Source organism: Athene noctua, unplaced genomic scaffold (genome assembly GCF_965140245.1).
Source record: "Athene noctua unplaced genomic scaffold, bAthNoc1.hap1.1 HAP1_HAP1_scaffold_163, whole genome shotgun sequence".
NCBI lineage: Eukaryota > Metazoa > Chordata > Aves > Strigiformes > Strigidae > Athene > Athene noctua.
In genome coordinates this window covers 1-14,832 of record NW_027437634.1, presented here as the reverse complement: position 1 = coordinate 14,832, position 14,832 = coordinate 1, and the positions used below count along the sequence as shown (strand labels likewise).

At 48.4% G+C, this 14,832-nt stretch overlaps 1 protein-coding gene across 1 annotated transcript in view; it reads right to left on the bottom strand.

Moving 5' to 3' along the window:
- Positions 1-12,966, bottom strand: part of LOC141955372 (hydrocephalus-inducing protein homolog) — an 85,173-nt gene extending 72,207 nt beyond the window's left edge. Inside the window, 3 exon segments of the mRNA XM_074895209.1 lie at positions 1,379-1,503; positions 7,357-7,556; positions 12,784-12,966. Of these exon segments, the coding sequence (XP_074751310.1) occupies positions 1,379-1,503; positions 7,357-7,556; positions 12,784-12,966 (508 nt within the window).
- Positions 12,967-14,832: the final 1,866 nt, after the last annotated feature.

Sequence of the window (14,832 nt, the reverse complement as noted above, 5' to 3'; positions counted from 1 at the left end):
AGCAGCCAGGGCTCTCCCCGCCAGGCTGGGTAACACGGTCTGGTGCTCTGCACTACGCCTAAAACAAGCGGCTTTTAAGACCGATTGATTAAATGCTTTGGTTTCACTTCAGCAATTAATCTCAGCAGCCTTTTACTTCTTTGTATGCTGCAAAGTGTGAGAAATAATCCCTTAATTATTCCTTGCTCTCCTTCTCAGTCTGTGGTTTATTAAAAAATAACTGCAGCGCCGTATTGACAGGCAGGAACAAATCCTGCCTTCATCTCCCAGGCAGCTGCACCATGTTACGGGGAGGTTGCCCACCCCAGAGCCAGCAGATAGTTTGGTCCCCGTGGCCTGTCCATGAAAATCACTTTGGCAAAGATTACCCATGGAGGGATCAGGTGTTAAGAACAAGGCTCAGGTTTTCCAAGCAAGCTGTGAAGATCCCGGCCCTGGATTCTTCAATTGCACTTTCCATTTCACATGGTATAAACCCCACCGACCTGTTAGCCCTCATCCAACCCAGGAAAAGATCTATCCCTCTGAAGTTTATCCTATAGGTTCCCTAAACGCATACAAATGAGGCACCTTTTGTCGTTCTCTGAAATGTCAGTTGTTCTGTCAAGAAAGTGTTACCCAAACCAATGAGCTTCTCTGAGTGAGCATAAATTTTCTGTGAATGTGTCATTGACTGAAAAATATTAAACAAAGCTGTGATAACTCAGAAGGCTGCAAAGAGCATTTGGAAGATATAAGAGAATTTACAGAACTTCTACAAACTCAAGACAATAAAACGCTCATTGCTGGGCTAAAGCATCGCAGTCGCACCTAGGTGAGGACATGACACTTCCCAGGAATGAAGTTCAGGAACAGGGACAAAACAAACCTCTCTTTCAGGCAAGAGAAAATGCACACCAAATGCGTTCAGGCAACTGAAGAAGTGTTTTGAACAGCATCACGAGATACCTCTGCTGAACCAAGGCAGACAGAAGCCTTTTAACATCACACCTTTTCTTGAGTTTTTCCCACCTACTCTTAAAGTGACACTATTTGTCACTTTTTCCCCGAGGTAAAGGACAGGGGAGGTACACCTGGAGAGGGAATTAAGGTGGCTGCAACATCGGGCAATGATGGTAGATGACTGTCATGGGGCGTGCTGGGGGGAGAACACCGTGCTGACAGCAGGGATGGACCAGCACACAGCCACACAGGACACACAGAACAGGCTCAGCCTTTGCCCTTTAACTGCTCCCTTCTAAGCACTGAGACGTGCAGAGGTTTTGAAAGAAAAACTTTTAGAAGTAGTTTGCAAAGAAAGTTTAACGTTATTCTGCCTAGAAGGGGCTCTGTTCTGAAGGATGCAGAGAGCGTGCACCACGCAGTGCCCAGCACTTACCTGTGTCATAGTGAACTACCAGGGAACCGGAATGATCCCCGGTCTTCAGCGGGTGAAACTCCACTGTCACTTGCACGGCATCACCAATCCCAAGAGTCCCGATGGAGGGATCCACAGAGAAGGGGCTGCAACACAGAGAAAGAGACACATCAGGGCTATTGTGGGCGATCCGGGGACTACACTCCTTTTGCAGCCTACTCCACTTCAGCTCATTGGGCAAGCAGGAAGCAAACAAACCACAGCCAGCAGAAAAAACAGAACATAGAGGATCAGAAATGGCGCTACAGACTCTCACTTCTGAAGAGATCCGGCTCTCCGAACATCCTGTGGTGTCAAACGACCTCACCTCCCCCATACTCTGCATCCCCATCTCTGCAGGGAGGCTCAGGAGTCCGACTGCTGGCAGCACAGCCAGAGGATGGGTTCTGAGGAGCACAGAGAGGGTGAGAGCGATCTGCCTGCACAACCTGACACTGACTTCCGCAGGAATCTCTCTTTTCCTGCCACCTATAAACTCCACCTCAGGAGATGCAAATGTCAGGGCACTACCTGTCCCAGTGAGACTGCAGCCTAGCAATCAGACAGGAGGGAGAATAAGTGTCTTTCTGAAGACCACAGAATAAATATGATTTAATTTGCAGAATTCAATTTTTTACCTTGAAAACATCCTAGTTTAGCCTAAGAAAGGGTGCATTTCGTCAGCATTACAGTGAAAGCTGCTCTAAGAAAAGGAACAATCAGAAAAAGCTGAATAAGTGCAAACGCGGATTAGAGCGATACAAGGACGTGGAAACAAGACACGGCAGGAGGATCCCTTGTACAGCCTGAACCGTTAAACCCCCGGCTACATGAAGTGCCATTACCAGGAGCACATCAAGGCGGGTTTAACAGGGGTTTTTCTGTGTATTCACAAGCACTGCAATCTGGGACTCGGGGTTGTCATCCAAGCTCGGTAACTGTTTGCTTGGCCCACCAGGCAAGTTCTGTGCAATGCACTGGAAAGAATTATGAAAATGTGTTGGGGTACTTTGGATTTAATATGAGCAATTATGATTTGTCACCAGATAAACGGCTCTTGGCTGACAGACACAAAACTCAGTGCTTTAATGCAAAGGGACAAGCCAGGTGTAACATGCTTCTGCAGCTGGGCTTCATGGCTCTTCTACAGCCCCACTTAGAAAACAAAAGTTATTGCTTTTAGTGCTTTGCTGGTGGTCAATTTGTCACCTTAAAAACATGCTCTGGAGAGTTTTACCATCATTAGAGAATGCAACACACACAAAAATACTGAGAACAACTGGAGCCATGCGCAAGCTGAACTTTGTTCATGTAAGTAGTGACAGCTGATGAAATTGCTGGAGTTTCTGCTCATTAAGGAGATGTCACTGCAATTAGGGGCCTGACCTGCTCCCATTACAACCACGGGAGCATTGCCACCGAAGCACGGGGCCTGCAATGTTTGTGTGCTGGGCCTGAGACTCTGGAGAGAGGAGGAAAGACAAGGCACCACCAGCCTCAGAACTGGGCTGTTCTACACGGTCCTGCACCCGCACTGATGGTCACTGACAGGACTGCTGCAGGTCTCTGCCAGGGCTTGGGTGGGATCATTGCCTGGTGTGAGAAAGGCAGAGATTTTGGAGTTTCTTTGGTTTTGTTTTTTGTTTCTTTTTCTTTCAGAAATATTGCCAGAACAGAAAAGCTGCCAGTTAAGGGGGATCCTGGGCAACACTTCAGCACTACCTCCCATCCTATCACCTTCCTGCTCCTTCCCCATGTCTACATACTCCTGCCCTCAGATGGATGGGAATAACCCTCCCAAAGATACCTTCATCTTTTCAAATTGTGAAAGGAGGATCCAGCCAAGTTCAGGACTCAGTTCTCAGGGCTGAGAAATGGAGCACAAATCAGATACTGCCTGTCCTACATCCTACCCCACGCCGTACCCATGAGACAACTCTTCCTGCTGTAGTGGGAGCTCATTACCCCTCACATGGACCTGGTTCTCCAAGACTCAAAGATGTAAGCTCCATGGTTTAACTTAACTCCCCTGAATTTCAGTCACCATCACTAAGCTGTTGTCTGCAGCCTACAGACGAGATGCTAAGGAGACATCCCTGACACACTGTCACAGCCAAATGAAAACCACTGCTGAGAGATGGCACTAGCGGGATAGACACTGGCTTTTTACCCATTAAATGTGAGCTGTTCTTTGGGATAATTTGCATCCTGTTAGATCTACCCTTTTAATGAATCACTACTGCTCCTGAAAGACAGAAAAGGTAAGGTTTGGAGGCTTTTTAATAGCTCGTTTTCTTCTGACATGCTTTGTAACTATGTCCATTTGTAGGTTTGCTTTGTTGTACGACATCTAGACTTTCACATGTCCAGATCTCCCAATGGCACCTTGCAGTCCCTTATGCAGCTTGTATAAACACATCTAGCCACACCAACTTAGGAGAGACCTGCCCATCAGTACTTGCCGAGATCTTGCCTGTTATTGCCCTTCAGAAAGAAAGCAACACTAGATTCGTAAGCAATTTCATCATGATATGTTTTGGCATTTACATCTTGCTTACTTTCACCAGGCAACAGCTCCCCATCTTGACAGCTGGGCATCCCGTGATGATACCAAAGGCCAAATACTCCTGACAGAACTGAGAAATACGACTGACAAGTGAATAAAGCTGGCAGTTCTGTGGCCCAGGCTCTCAAACTACCATGCTGCCTGTTCTCCTGAACCACACCTTTGGCACACGCAGTGTGCAAGGAGGCCGCAATATACTTCAAGTGCCGTGGCATGTTTATCTCCTGCAGCCAACCTTTCTTTGGTCTACTGGGGCCTTATAAAATCATTTGAGTTTGGGAAAATAGATTTCATTACAAGCTACCTCCAAACCCAAGGAAGACAGTAAAATTACTGGTGATTGAATTGCCTCTTCTGTCTACTAAGATCTATTGCAGGGGAAAAAAAAAAAAAAAAAAAAAAAGGTAGTTTGGTAGTTTCATCTTGGCATATATTATTTTACAGTAACGGTATAACAACCAAACTCAAGCAATGTATCTTTTCCAGTAAACCCAGTCTGCTACAGTCAAAGCATCCAAGACTCCATCTCTGTGCTAAAAAATCCTGTCAGCATCACGCAAGGTCTGTATTTCCCTCTTTCACTGCACCTAGGCTCAATTTTCATGTCCTTGGATGGTCTTTGCACGTCCTACGGGAACTCGCCAGTCTCACGCCACCATGTAGCGTATGGGTACTACAGGGAGGGATACAACGGGGCTCGAGGCACTGTGCCTCGCAGGATAATTTCCTGAGCCTTCAGAGCTTGGTGGGGACATTCCTAAATGGATCTTATCTCAGACTGATCCCCTCTAGCCCCATAGCATGGCACAGCACAACGTCAGCAATGTCAGGAGAAGGCAGTGCTGCACTGAGATCTGCTTCCAGACACCCTTTTCAACTCGGATGTACTGGAATGACATTTATCTCTGTGAATGTCATGAAGCAGAAACTGGTTATCCTGCCTTAACAATGAGACAACAGGAAGAGACTTTCTCTATTTATACTATTATTACTTTCTATTACCATGCTATGCAGCTAAGAGCTGGGTATGGACATGCAGAGGGAGGAGAGGCACGAAGCCAGACTGCATAACAGGGAGTGCTTTGGTGGTTTTCTCCCTCCATGAAAAGTGATCAAATATGCGGCCATGCTTCTGGTAGAAACCATGGCAAGGGAGAGCTCCAAACGGGAACAGCAGAAGGATGCTGAATTGGCCCCATGGCTTCACTTAAGAGCTCTTCCCTGGAGGGAAATGCACAACAGAAAACATCAAAGCCTTTAGATAAATGAGTAACAGGCAGGGAAAGTCATCATGAAGTGACCAGATGCAAGAGCTGAGGGGAAAGGTTAGGACTGGAGATGGGCTGAAAAATGCACTGAAGGTGAAGGCAGACAGATTATGCTTGATGCCACAGAGAAGGAAATCCAGAGAAAAGCTGCGAGGAAACGTGATATGAGCAGCACGATGGACTAGGAAATGGTGGCATCTGCAAATGACTTGTGAATGGGCAAGAGCCTGAATATGCTCAGGCCAGAAAACACAAGTTTAAATTGTTTAGATAGAGAATAAAGGACACAGAGGTCACTTGATGGATCTATAAGCTTAGACAGATCTCTCACTCCCTTCTACTCCACTAATCCTCCTCCTCCTCCTCTCACATGCAAGCATGTATTTTTAAATACTCTTTTAAGAGTATTTAAAAAGAAATCTGAATGAAAGTCAGGGCAACTTAATTAGAATAAAATGCTACTTATATTCAAAGATTTAAATCATCTGTTTGAAATTTCAAAGCAGCTTTCAAAAGTTTATCATGAAATGGAAGAGATGGCAGATGCCCTCAGCTGACAAGGGAAATCATATCAGCTTCCCATCCCTGTACACATGCAGTCCAGTTGTTCAGAACTTTTTTGTGTGTAGTTTGAAATAAAACATTTGCAATGCCTCCCATTTCTTTATTGCAAATCTGGGCGGAAATATTTGCTCAAGCTCAGAAACTCTTAAAATCCGTATCAAGGAGGACTCGACGTGCTGTATCACTCAATAGGAGAGTTGGAGAGTCCATTGCAAAAAGATGATTACTGAGATTTTACTGAGTATTTATTTTGGTGACAACAGCTAGATCTGGAAATCCCAGAGGAAAACTGTGCAGTGATTTACAAGTTCCTGCCTACGTGTTTCCACAGGGAAAAGAAGCAGCCTCCTTAAATAGCATCCTAGAAGCCTGCTTAAATAGCCTTGCCAGGGTTTGGTGGAAGCTCCTCTTGAACCCTCATGTTTCACAAGAGAAAAGTAAAGACTGGCCTTTTGAGCCCTGTTTTCCTGGAGAAGAAGTTGAAGCAGCTCAGGTGCACCAAGTCAGACCGCTGGTCTTTGCTGCATTCTTGACCTCAGCTCCTACACCAAGACCTCCGGAACCAAGCAACTCACCACGAATTACCAGCCAACTCAACCAGTTTCCCTGCAGCTGCATCACCCTCTCCCATTCAGCCAACTGGGAAACCAGTGACTGTCTTCTGAGACCAGAAGGAGCAGGACAGGCTGTCCATAACACAACTCATGTCAGGCATTTGATTCGGGACCACCGGAACACCACGCGCTTGCAGCCTCCCAGAGCATGGCTGTCTTTGGCCGACACTGGTATGGAACCACTTCAGAAGGCACTCGGGATCAGGAGGTTGCAAGCTGGATACTTACAGATTGGAGCACTCTCCAGGAAATCTGGGAGAGATAAAGCTCTAAAAGAAAAGGCCCCCAACCCATGCACCAGACACTTGCTGCATCTTTTGCCTGTGCCCTCATTAGCATGCTGCTTTGGGGCTGTGGTGCAGTTTTTAAGCCAGTGTCTGCTCATCTCCACCTAAAAGCTCATTCTACTTAATATTTGGTCTCACGGACCAGACCAAACCCACTGGAAAACAAAGTTCCTGGCCTTTGTCAGGGCCTCAATACCAATTGCTTTGATCTACGATTTCTAATGGCACTTGCATATAAAGACACAGCTGCTGGTAAATTCGTAAATGTCTCTCTCACCAGCTGACAGCTTGCCCATCTCTTAACACTGTGTTCGGTCTACAGGAACCGAGCTCCTAGAGCTGTTGCCTGCCACGCAGCACCTTACACAGCCCAAGGGCAGCCAGGTTGCCTTCTGTCATGTGCTCTTTCAGTCTAATGGAATCGGTCTTGCGAGATGCTCTGTTGGAGACACCACTGCAGTACAAAACCTCGCTGCAGCACGCAGAGTTTTATCACAGGTTCCATCATACTTAAAACACTACAAGCAACAGCAAAACCCACATGTCCTGCCCGTTTGCAGCTACAGCCGCAATACAGCAGCTCAGATGCTCTGGTTCCTTGTTGTTACCAACCGTGTTATCATGCAACAGTGTTTTGCACAAAGAAGATGAGCTCCTTTACCTCTCAGTGCTGATGCGGTAGCGAGCCTCCCGGTTACCCACGTTGCGAACCAGCAGAGTTTTCTGGGAGCTGTACTTGACTGGACAGACGGAGAAGTTCAGCTGGTCAGGGAAGTCCAGGATAGCTCGGGCACCTACAGCTCGGATTGGCACAATAAACTTTTCCCTTTCTGTGATGCAGGTGAGCTGGTGGAAATAATCCTGCAGGGAAAGAAACAATCTCAGCACAGTGCATTTTGTACCATCCCATGGCAGAAGAAAAACTGCTGGTTTCTATGACTCTAACAGTAGCATACAGTAACGTCAAAGGGCTTTTTACCTTAGGGACATTTCATTCCTGTAGTGTGAACAAGGCTGCTAACTTGCAAAGAAGAAACAATCCCATTGATTCGCCTGCTTTCACAGCAAGCTGGCAGAACCTGACGAAATTTTCTGATACTTTGATTCATGTGAGGCACCAACATAGAGCAATTTCATGGAAGGGATTACAGCAGTAACAAGAACCCGTGATCATCCCCACCGCAGATGATCAAAGGCTCCACTAAGCACCCACTGTGCCACAGTACTAACTCCAATCCCAGCAACACAGTGACCTCACTGATGCTGGCCAGGGAGGGGATGCTCAGGTGCCTTTTCAAAAGGACTTTGCCACGTGCACGACCAACACTCAGTCTTTGGTGAAATATTTAACAAGCTGGACATGGGAATTGTTTTAATGTCAGGTGAGTTTAGGGTAAGTGTGTAATTCCTACCCTTTCCCAGAGCAATATAGGGACAAGGCTGGGGTCACACACCCTTAAAAAGCTAGCTGATCCATCTCCCAACCACAGAACTGGCTCAGCTCTACACCCAATCTACTCCTGCAAGATGCCTGACAAGTACTTAAAAGCACTAACAATTCCACCCCTGCCCTCAGCAGCCTATTCCAGCTCTACACTAGACTTAAAGAGTTCTTCCTGTGACTAATCTCAGGTACATGAAGGCAAGGCTAAAGCAACAAGGATTTGGCCTCAGAGACAACCATGACCTTGAGAGAGCAAACTGCCTCTCGCCATTCATGCACAGGCACGTTGCGTGCCGAGCCCCCTCTCCAGGGACGCCCTGGGACGCTGCATCCCGTACAAGGCTGGACTCAGCTCTTCAGAGTGCCCTGACCTTCAGCCACGCTCCGTGACCCACCAGAATGGGACCTTGCACCAAGCTGAACAAAGCCTCAGGCCAAACCGGGGGAAAGCCAAGGGAAGAGGGGTGCCAGGCAGAAGCTGGCTGTGCAGGCTGCTGTGAACCCACAGTCCTGTGAGCATCTGCAAGCTGAATAACCCTCCCGTGGGAGGAGATGGGGGCTGCAGATCTCCACTGCAGCACTGCCCTGCCTTACCAGCTCTGCTAGGCATTTACTTACAGTCTACGGGTACAGCTGGAACCAATTCACAGCCTTGTTTTACTTTGCAACTGCAAACCCTTAGACGGTTTCAACCCAGGTTTCTAAACAAACATGCCTGGGTGAGAGAGGGGTTGCATCGCTTCCACACTTTAAAGTTTCTTTTTAGACCCACCAGCTTCAGTCTACAGATTTTCATGAAAATACAACTTCATCCTTCATACAACTCCTCTCCCAGTTTCAAGGAAAACACCTGTCACTGTGCAATGGTTCCTCTTCTCCTATTCACCTTCGAGAAGCAATAAGTTATAAGCTCTGGCCTGCGAAGTATCACCACTGGCATTTGAATTTCACCCAATGAAATTAAAGAACTGCTTGTGTCTCAGAGGTGTCAGTTCAGGCTCTTTGCAAGCTCAGGTTAACATTAATTACTGTCACAGTGACAGCAACCTTCACTGCCCAGCACACCAGCAAACGCAGGGGGCGGTTTTGCTGTGAAACCAACCCTAAATACCTCACTGAACCCATTGCATCAGACAACTGCAAAGAAGAGATCCTTGTAGCACAAAGTAACGTAGCAAGTCGAGCAGGGAAAGCTCCCTGCTGAAACCAGGATATCATGAAGGCTGGAAAAGAAGGGCCATTAAGAGAGGAGAGACTGGAGGATGAAGACAGCTTCCCATGAGAAGGGGTGGCCCTTCTCCTGCCTTCCTCAGCCACCAATTCACAGCAGGCTTTGAAATCGGTCACTTGGCTCCAGGTTCATTTTGCACAGGGCCATTTGCCTTGATTTTCTGCCCCTTTCCTCCCCTCAAAAGTCATCTTAAAAGGATACTTGGAATAGCTTCAGTGTGCTACCAAACATCTAACAGCGCCCGACTGAATTCTAATTTCAGTAATGCAATAACTCATCAGCCTGTCATAATTCACATTAACGAGCATTAATTCAGTCTCCACTGAGCAACAGTAGTGAATTTGGCAAACCTTACAGACTGAACGTGTATTGCTTGAATATATTGTATTGCTACAGCAAAAAGAGCGAGAGGACAAAACAGAATAAGCTGTGCTATGTATTCATATGCTTCTTGCTTCCTTCTTCCTTTAAGATAACCTATTAATAAGCCAAAGGACACACACAAAGGTAGGTATTCCTGTCTATTGCCAGTCAGTTCCACGATGGTTTCCAATTAGGCAGAGACTGTCAGACCATAACGCAGCTGAAGCCCTAAACCCGAAATGTGTACGACAGAAGCAGCAAGAGTAACTACCTGGAAACGCTGACCCACAGAAAAATTAGCATTTCTTATTTCTAAGGAGAGTGCCAATAAACAGAGACATGTCAGCTCTTTATTTACCTTCTGACAGTCCCATCCTGTGGCACATTCCCAAATGACTGCAAGACAATAGGAAATTGCTCATTTTTCAAGCAAGCGCTATATGGCACGTGGCATTTCAGCCACTAACAACTCACGTGGTCCTTTTATTTAGGGCTTAGCTGCAATTTTACTCCCTTGAATCAGGAGTGACTTTGCTGAAGTCAGACTTACCCCGGGGAAGAACAGATTCAAACCAGCTCCACAGCAGGAGTGCCCAGCCCTGGCAGAGGGGTTTGTACCTGCGTCCCAGCTCACGGGGTTATCCACCCTCCCTGCAGGTGATGGAGCAGCAGAGGGGCAGAGCCTCTTCAAAGGCAGCGCTCGTCAGCCTTCCACAACTAACACACAGGTGTTCTGCGTGCAAGCCACTGCCAGCCCAACGCAGGCGGCTCTGCAGAACCATTTCCCAAAGCCTCTTTGCTGAGGGGTTTTCAAGGCGCCGTGCACCTCCTGGCTGCGCTGTTGATGCGTTTCTAGCTGAGCTACGGCACTCTGGTGCTTCGCTGGCCCCACACTCCATCAAGTATGAGACAAAATGCTCAATTCGTACAAAATTCTGATTCAGCTGTATAAATCCCCACGTGCTCCTCGCTGAGCAGCAGGCATCCCTCTCCCCATGCCCTGCACAACCCCCAGTGCACCAGAAACCACCGGAGTGTCGCTGAAGCTCTGCTGGCAGAGCTCCCTGCTCCATACACTCGCCAGTTCAAGGGCAAGACAAGGGACAAAGTATTGGACATGGGGGTTCTTGAGGGCTCTCTCACCCCACTTGTATTTGTGGTGATGTTCACGTGTTGCTCTGCTGCCTCTCTAAACTCGAAGAGCAGCACTTTGCCCTTCACGGGCACCAATATACCTCTGCCACCCCCCAAAAGTAAGCTAATTAATATGAATAAATCAGAGTTTGAAGACACCGGTGTACTTTGCAAAGCCTACCTCAATGAGATTAAGCTCTTGTGTCACTTGAGTAGTTTGGAGAACTGCCCTAGGACAACAGAATTTTAACCCTAAATATTAACGATGTGAAATAATTTCTCATCCCTCCAAAGGAACAGATTATTTCACAAGCATGGGGAGCTAGGGACCACAGGGCATTTTCTCTTCAGTTTTCTATATCCGTGCTGTTTGAGGATAGGACAAAGTGTTAAATTATATCTAAGTAGCAAGTGAAAGATGAAGAAGCAGGTACGCCCAAAGAGATCTTGCACCGCTGGCCCGGTGCAGAAACATCTGCTGGCTCAAAGCTGTCCCCTGGCCTCGTCTCTCCAAAAAAGCCATGCGAAGGACAGTGCTAAGAGGTAGCAGGATGGTGGTGAAAGGACTCAGCATGCCTGTCCTTGTTTCCCTGCACTGCTTCCTCCTGTCCATGCCAGGTATTAAATTCTTCTGCACTAACAAGCCTCCAGATAACAGCATTGACCCTTCACATCACAGCACTGAGAATCAGACCTGCCAGGGCCACAGCACTGATGTGCAAACCTCTAAGCAAAGGCACGGCGTGTTTGGCATGGAAGAGGTGCCAGCTGACAGAGCAGCCACAGTAACACGCGTGACGGCCACAGCGCAGGCTCTGGGTAACGTGTCTGCCTGCAGCTTGTACCTGCCCGTTTATTCCCCTGTGTGCTCGTTCAGGCAGATGTCTCAAAGCCACCTGCAGCCCAACAGCCTCCTGCCGAGTTAGGGACATCTAGAGCTCAGTGTGCCTGTGCCAGGCTGGCTCCCTGCCACCTGCACAGCGGTCCCTCTGCCCCAGCGTCCCAGCTGCATCGCAGACAGACAAGTGTCCTCAGGGACAGCCCAGCTGCAAGGCTTGAAAACAGAGGGGATGGAAAAGCACCATCTTTGCTCCAGTCCAGGGTGAGGCAGGGAAGTGGCTGCCCGATGGGAAACAGAAAAGCTCTCTGGATCTATTTGTTCCTCTAGTATTTTCCACAATAATTAAACCCCTACTGTTGGGATGAGATGGTCAAACATCAATACCCCACCCTGCCATTTTCCTATAGTTCCACATGCATCTTCCCTCAGGAACACTCAAGGAAGCGCAGGGAGGGAAAGCACAGCCCGTCAGTCCCTGCTGCAGCAGCTAACAGCATCCTAACAGACCAGCTGCAGACTGCCCGACCACAGCCTGGAGCAGACCCCACAGCAGGCTGTGGGCTATAACCAGTGCGTAAAATCCGCCATGACTTCAGACATAATGTTCTGCTGTCTCGCTACCATGGCCAACACGCGAGGCATTAAGGTGACTCCAGTTTCCACGGGTGGCAGTCCTCACTCTGATCAGGCTCACTTTAGGTCCTCCAAGTAACAAGTCACTTTTAAACACACCTCTGTATCTACCGTTAGTGGAGCAAACCCATAATCACACAGCAGTGGACAGATACCAGAAACCAACACCTCGGGAGGCCGCCCCACTACAGACGGCACTCTCTTTTCTCTCAAACCAGCAGACATGACATTAAATGTTCCATCACTGAAGGACAAAAGTGATCTGAAACACGTAAGAGCCTCCAGCCTATGAGAGCATAATCTTCCCCATGGGGAAGGAGTTTCCCCTGGTTCTAGATCCAGGACAGTCCTCAAAACCCACAGCAGATGCCCTGTTCTGAATCCAGCCCAGCAGGTTCAGCTTACACTGAAGGCACCGACCTCTCTGGACCTCCAGTCTCACCTTGTTCTCCTCCGGGGTGAACAGGACGCGGAAAGTTGAGCACATGCCAGGTGCTACTTTACAGCACACACCACTGGGGCTGGTCAACTTGAAGTAAGGCGACGGCTCCAAGACAACCTTCACCAGCCGAGGAACCTGCAGGGAAGACAGGAAACTATGATTTTGCCACTCATACGGACACATGAGGAGAAAATACCTGGCCGTGCCCTGGGGACATCCCTCCTTAACCACTTTTCCAAAGCACTTCTAACTCTTAAGGTTGTCACAACCCAGACTGGAAGCCCAGAGAGTCGCAACAGTTCTGTGATCCCCTTGGGTTAAATTAAGGTGAAACGACACCAAGCGACCGGTTAAAATGTTTTACTTGCGGTAGAAAACAATTTAAACTTGGAAAAGGATAATAAACAATGTGGTGTCTTACAAAGGGAGAGGGAGAGGGAGAGGGAGAGGAATGCGGATCAGCACCCCTGGATCCAGCACTGTCTCAGGTCCGACCGTCTTGGCTGGTGGGTGCAGACGCAACAAAGTTTCTGTCCCCTTTTCAGTTCATCTTACCAGCTGGTTAGCACACTTCTGCTTCTGGGGCAGAAATGCTCACCTCTTGTCAGGCCTTGCCGCCTCTTCAATGGCGACGGCACGAGGCCGTTAGCAAGGCCAGCATGGTGTCTGGCTGACACAATGGAGCCACACAGTACCGGGCTTACACAGTGCGGCCAGTGATGAGCGGTCTTGGTGCTCGAGGGGAAACTTTTGGTTTCACTCAGTTTCCCCCCTCTGAGGTCCACATAAGGCATTTGTCAACACAACTACAAGGGAGTGGGGGGGTGCGGCCTTCCATACACTCCCGCTCCCTCAGGTGACATTCCTTAGACTAATCCAAAGGCCACAGCTGGTCCTGGAGGTTTTCTGTGTCGATGAATGTTTGAGGCATCAATGCCTTCAGTTCCTTACAGAGGAATACACCGGGATGGAATCCATTCTGCCAGGGCACAATAGCATATCAACCAGCCCAAAGAACCTGCGGGCTTCTGCCTGCACACACCCAAGCAGTCACGCCTCTGGAGGGGGATGAAATACCCGAAGGCAAAACAGCACCTGCTATACTGGGGGGAGGAAGAAATTCACTTCTAACATACTGGGTTTGAGTGGGGCAGTCAAGCTGCACTGCTACAGTCACGCAGGCAGACCAGCAAGAGGAGACCACAGACACTGTGGCCTTACTGGGAATAAAAGGAAACCTGGAGAGCAAAAGGAGGAACATAGGAAGACAACGAGACAAGAAACAAGGAGATGGCTTAAGGGAACTTAGAGTGGGCTGTAAAGAAGCAAGGGAGAAGCCAAATACACTACAGGGAAAGGCTGATGCAGAAGAAGAGAGCGGTCAACTTGCCAAAAATGATGGAAAGCCGCACAGCCCCCCAGGCTGGGCCTATCAATTATGGCCTTCAGAGGCATTTTCTGCCTTGAGATACGTGACCAGCACTGACTCACGGTGTGGTTTCTTTGTTAAAAGCCACTCTTGGCTCTCTGGAGGCTCTTGCTGCCTGGTGCCTGTAGCCAGGCAGCTGCCAGTGCAGGCAAGGCAGATTTCTGGGCACTCCTCCCCACAGCCAGGAGTCCAGGCAGGTACCCTGCTGCAGGTTTCTGCCCTCTGGGATACCACAAGCACAGACACAGCAAAGAGGTGTTTTCTAGCACACTGATGACAACGCCTGAGCACCAAATCTCATCTCAGGAAGTCTAAAACAGGCAATTTTGACTGACAAGCAGCTTCACTGATAAATAACCCATGTGAGGCCTGGGCAAAATGGAGGTTCTTTCTTCACCACCCGCTCGAGCCCGATAACCCACGGCCAAGGCAGTCCTGACATCTCCAAACACCCTTTGCTCCCAGCAGTGCCCTGGGACAGCAAGACCCAGGAGAACATTTTACACTGCAGACAAACATTTTGGTCACCAAGACCCTTGGGAGATGAGCTAAGACCTTCAGCAAAAGCCACCGAGAACATTGCTGAGAGTGGTGAGGAGCAGCCTGAAGACAGAAAAGCA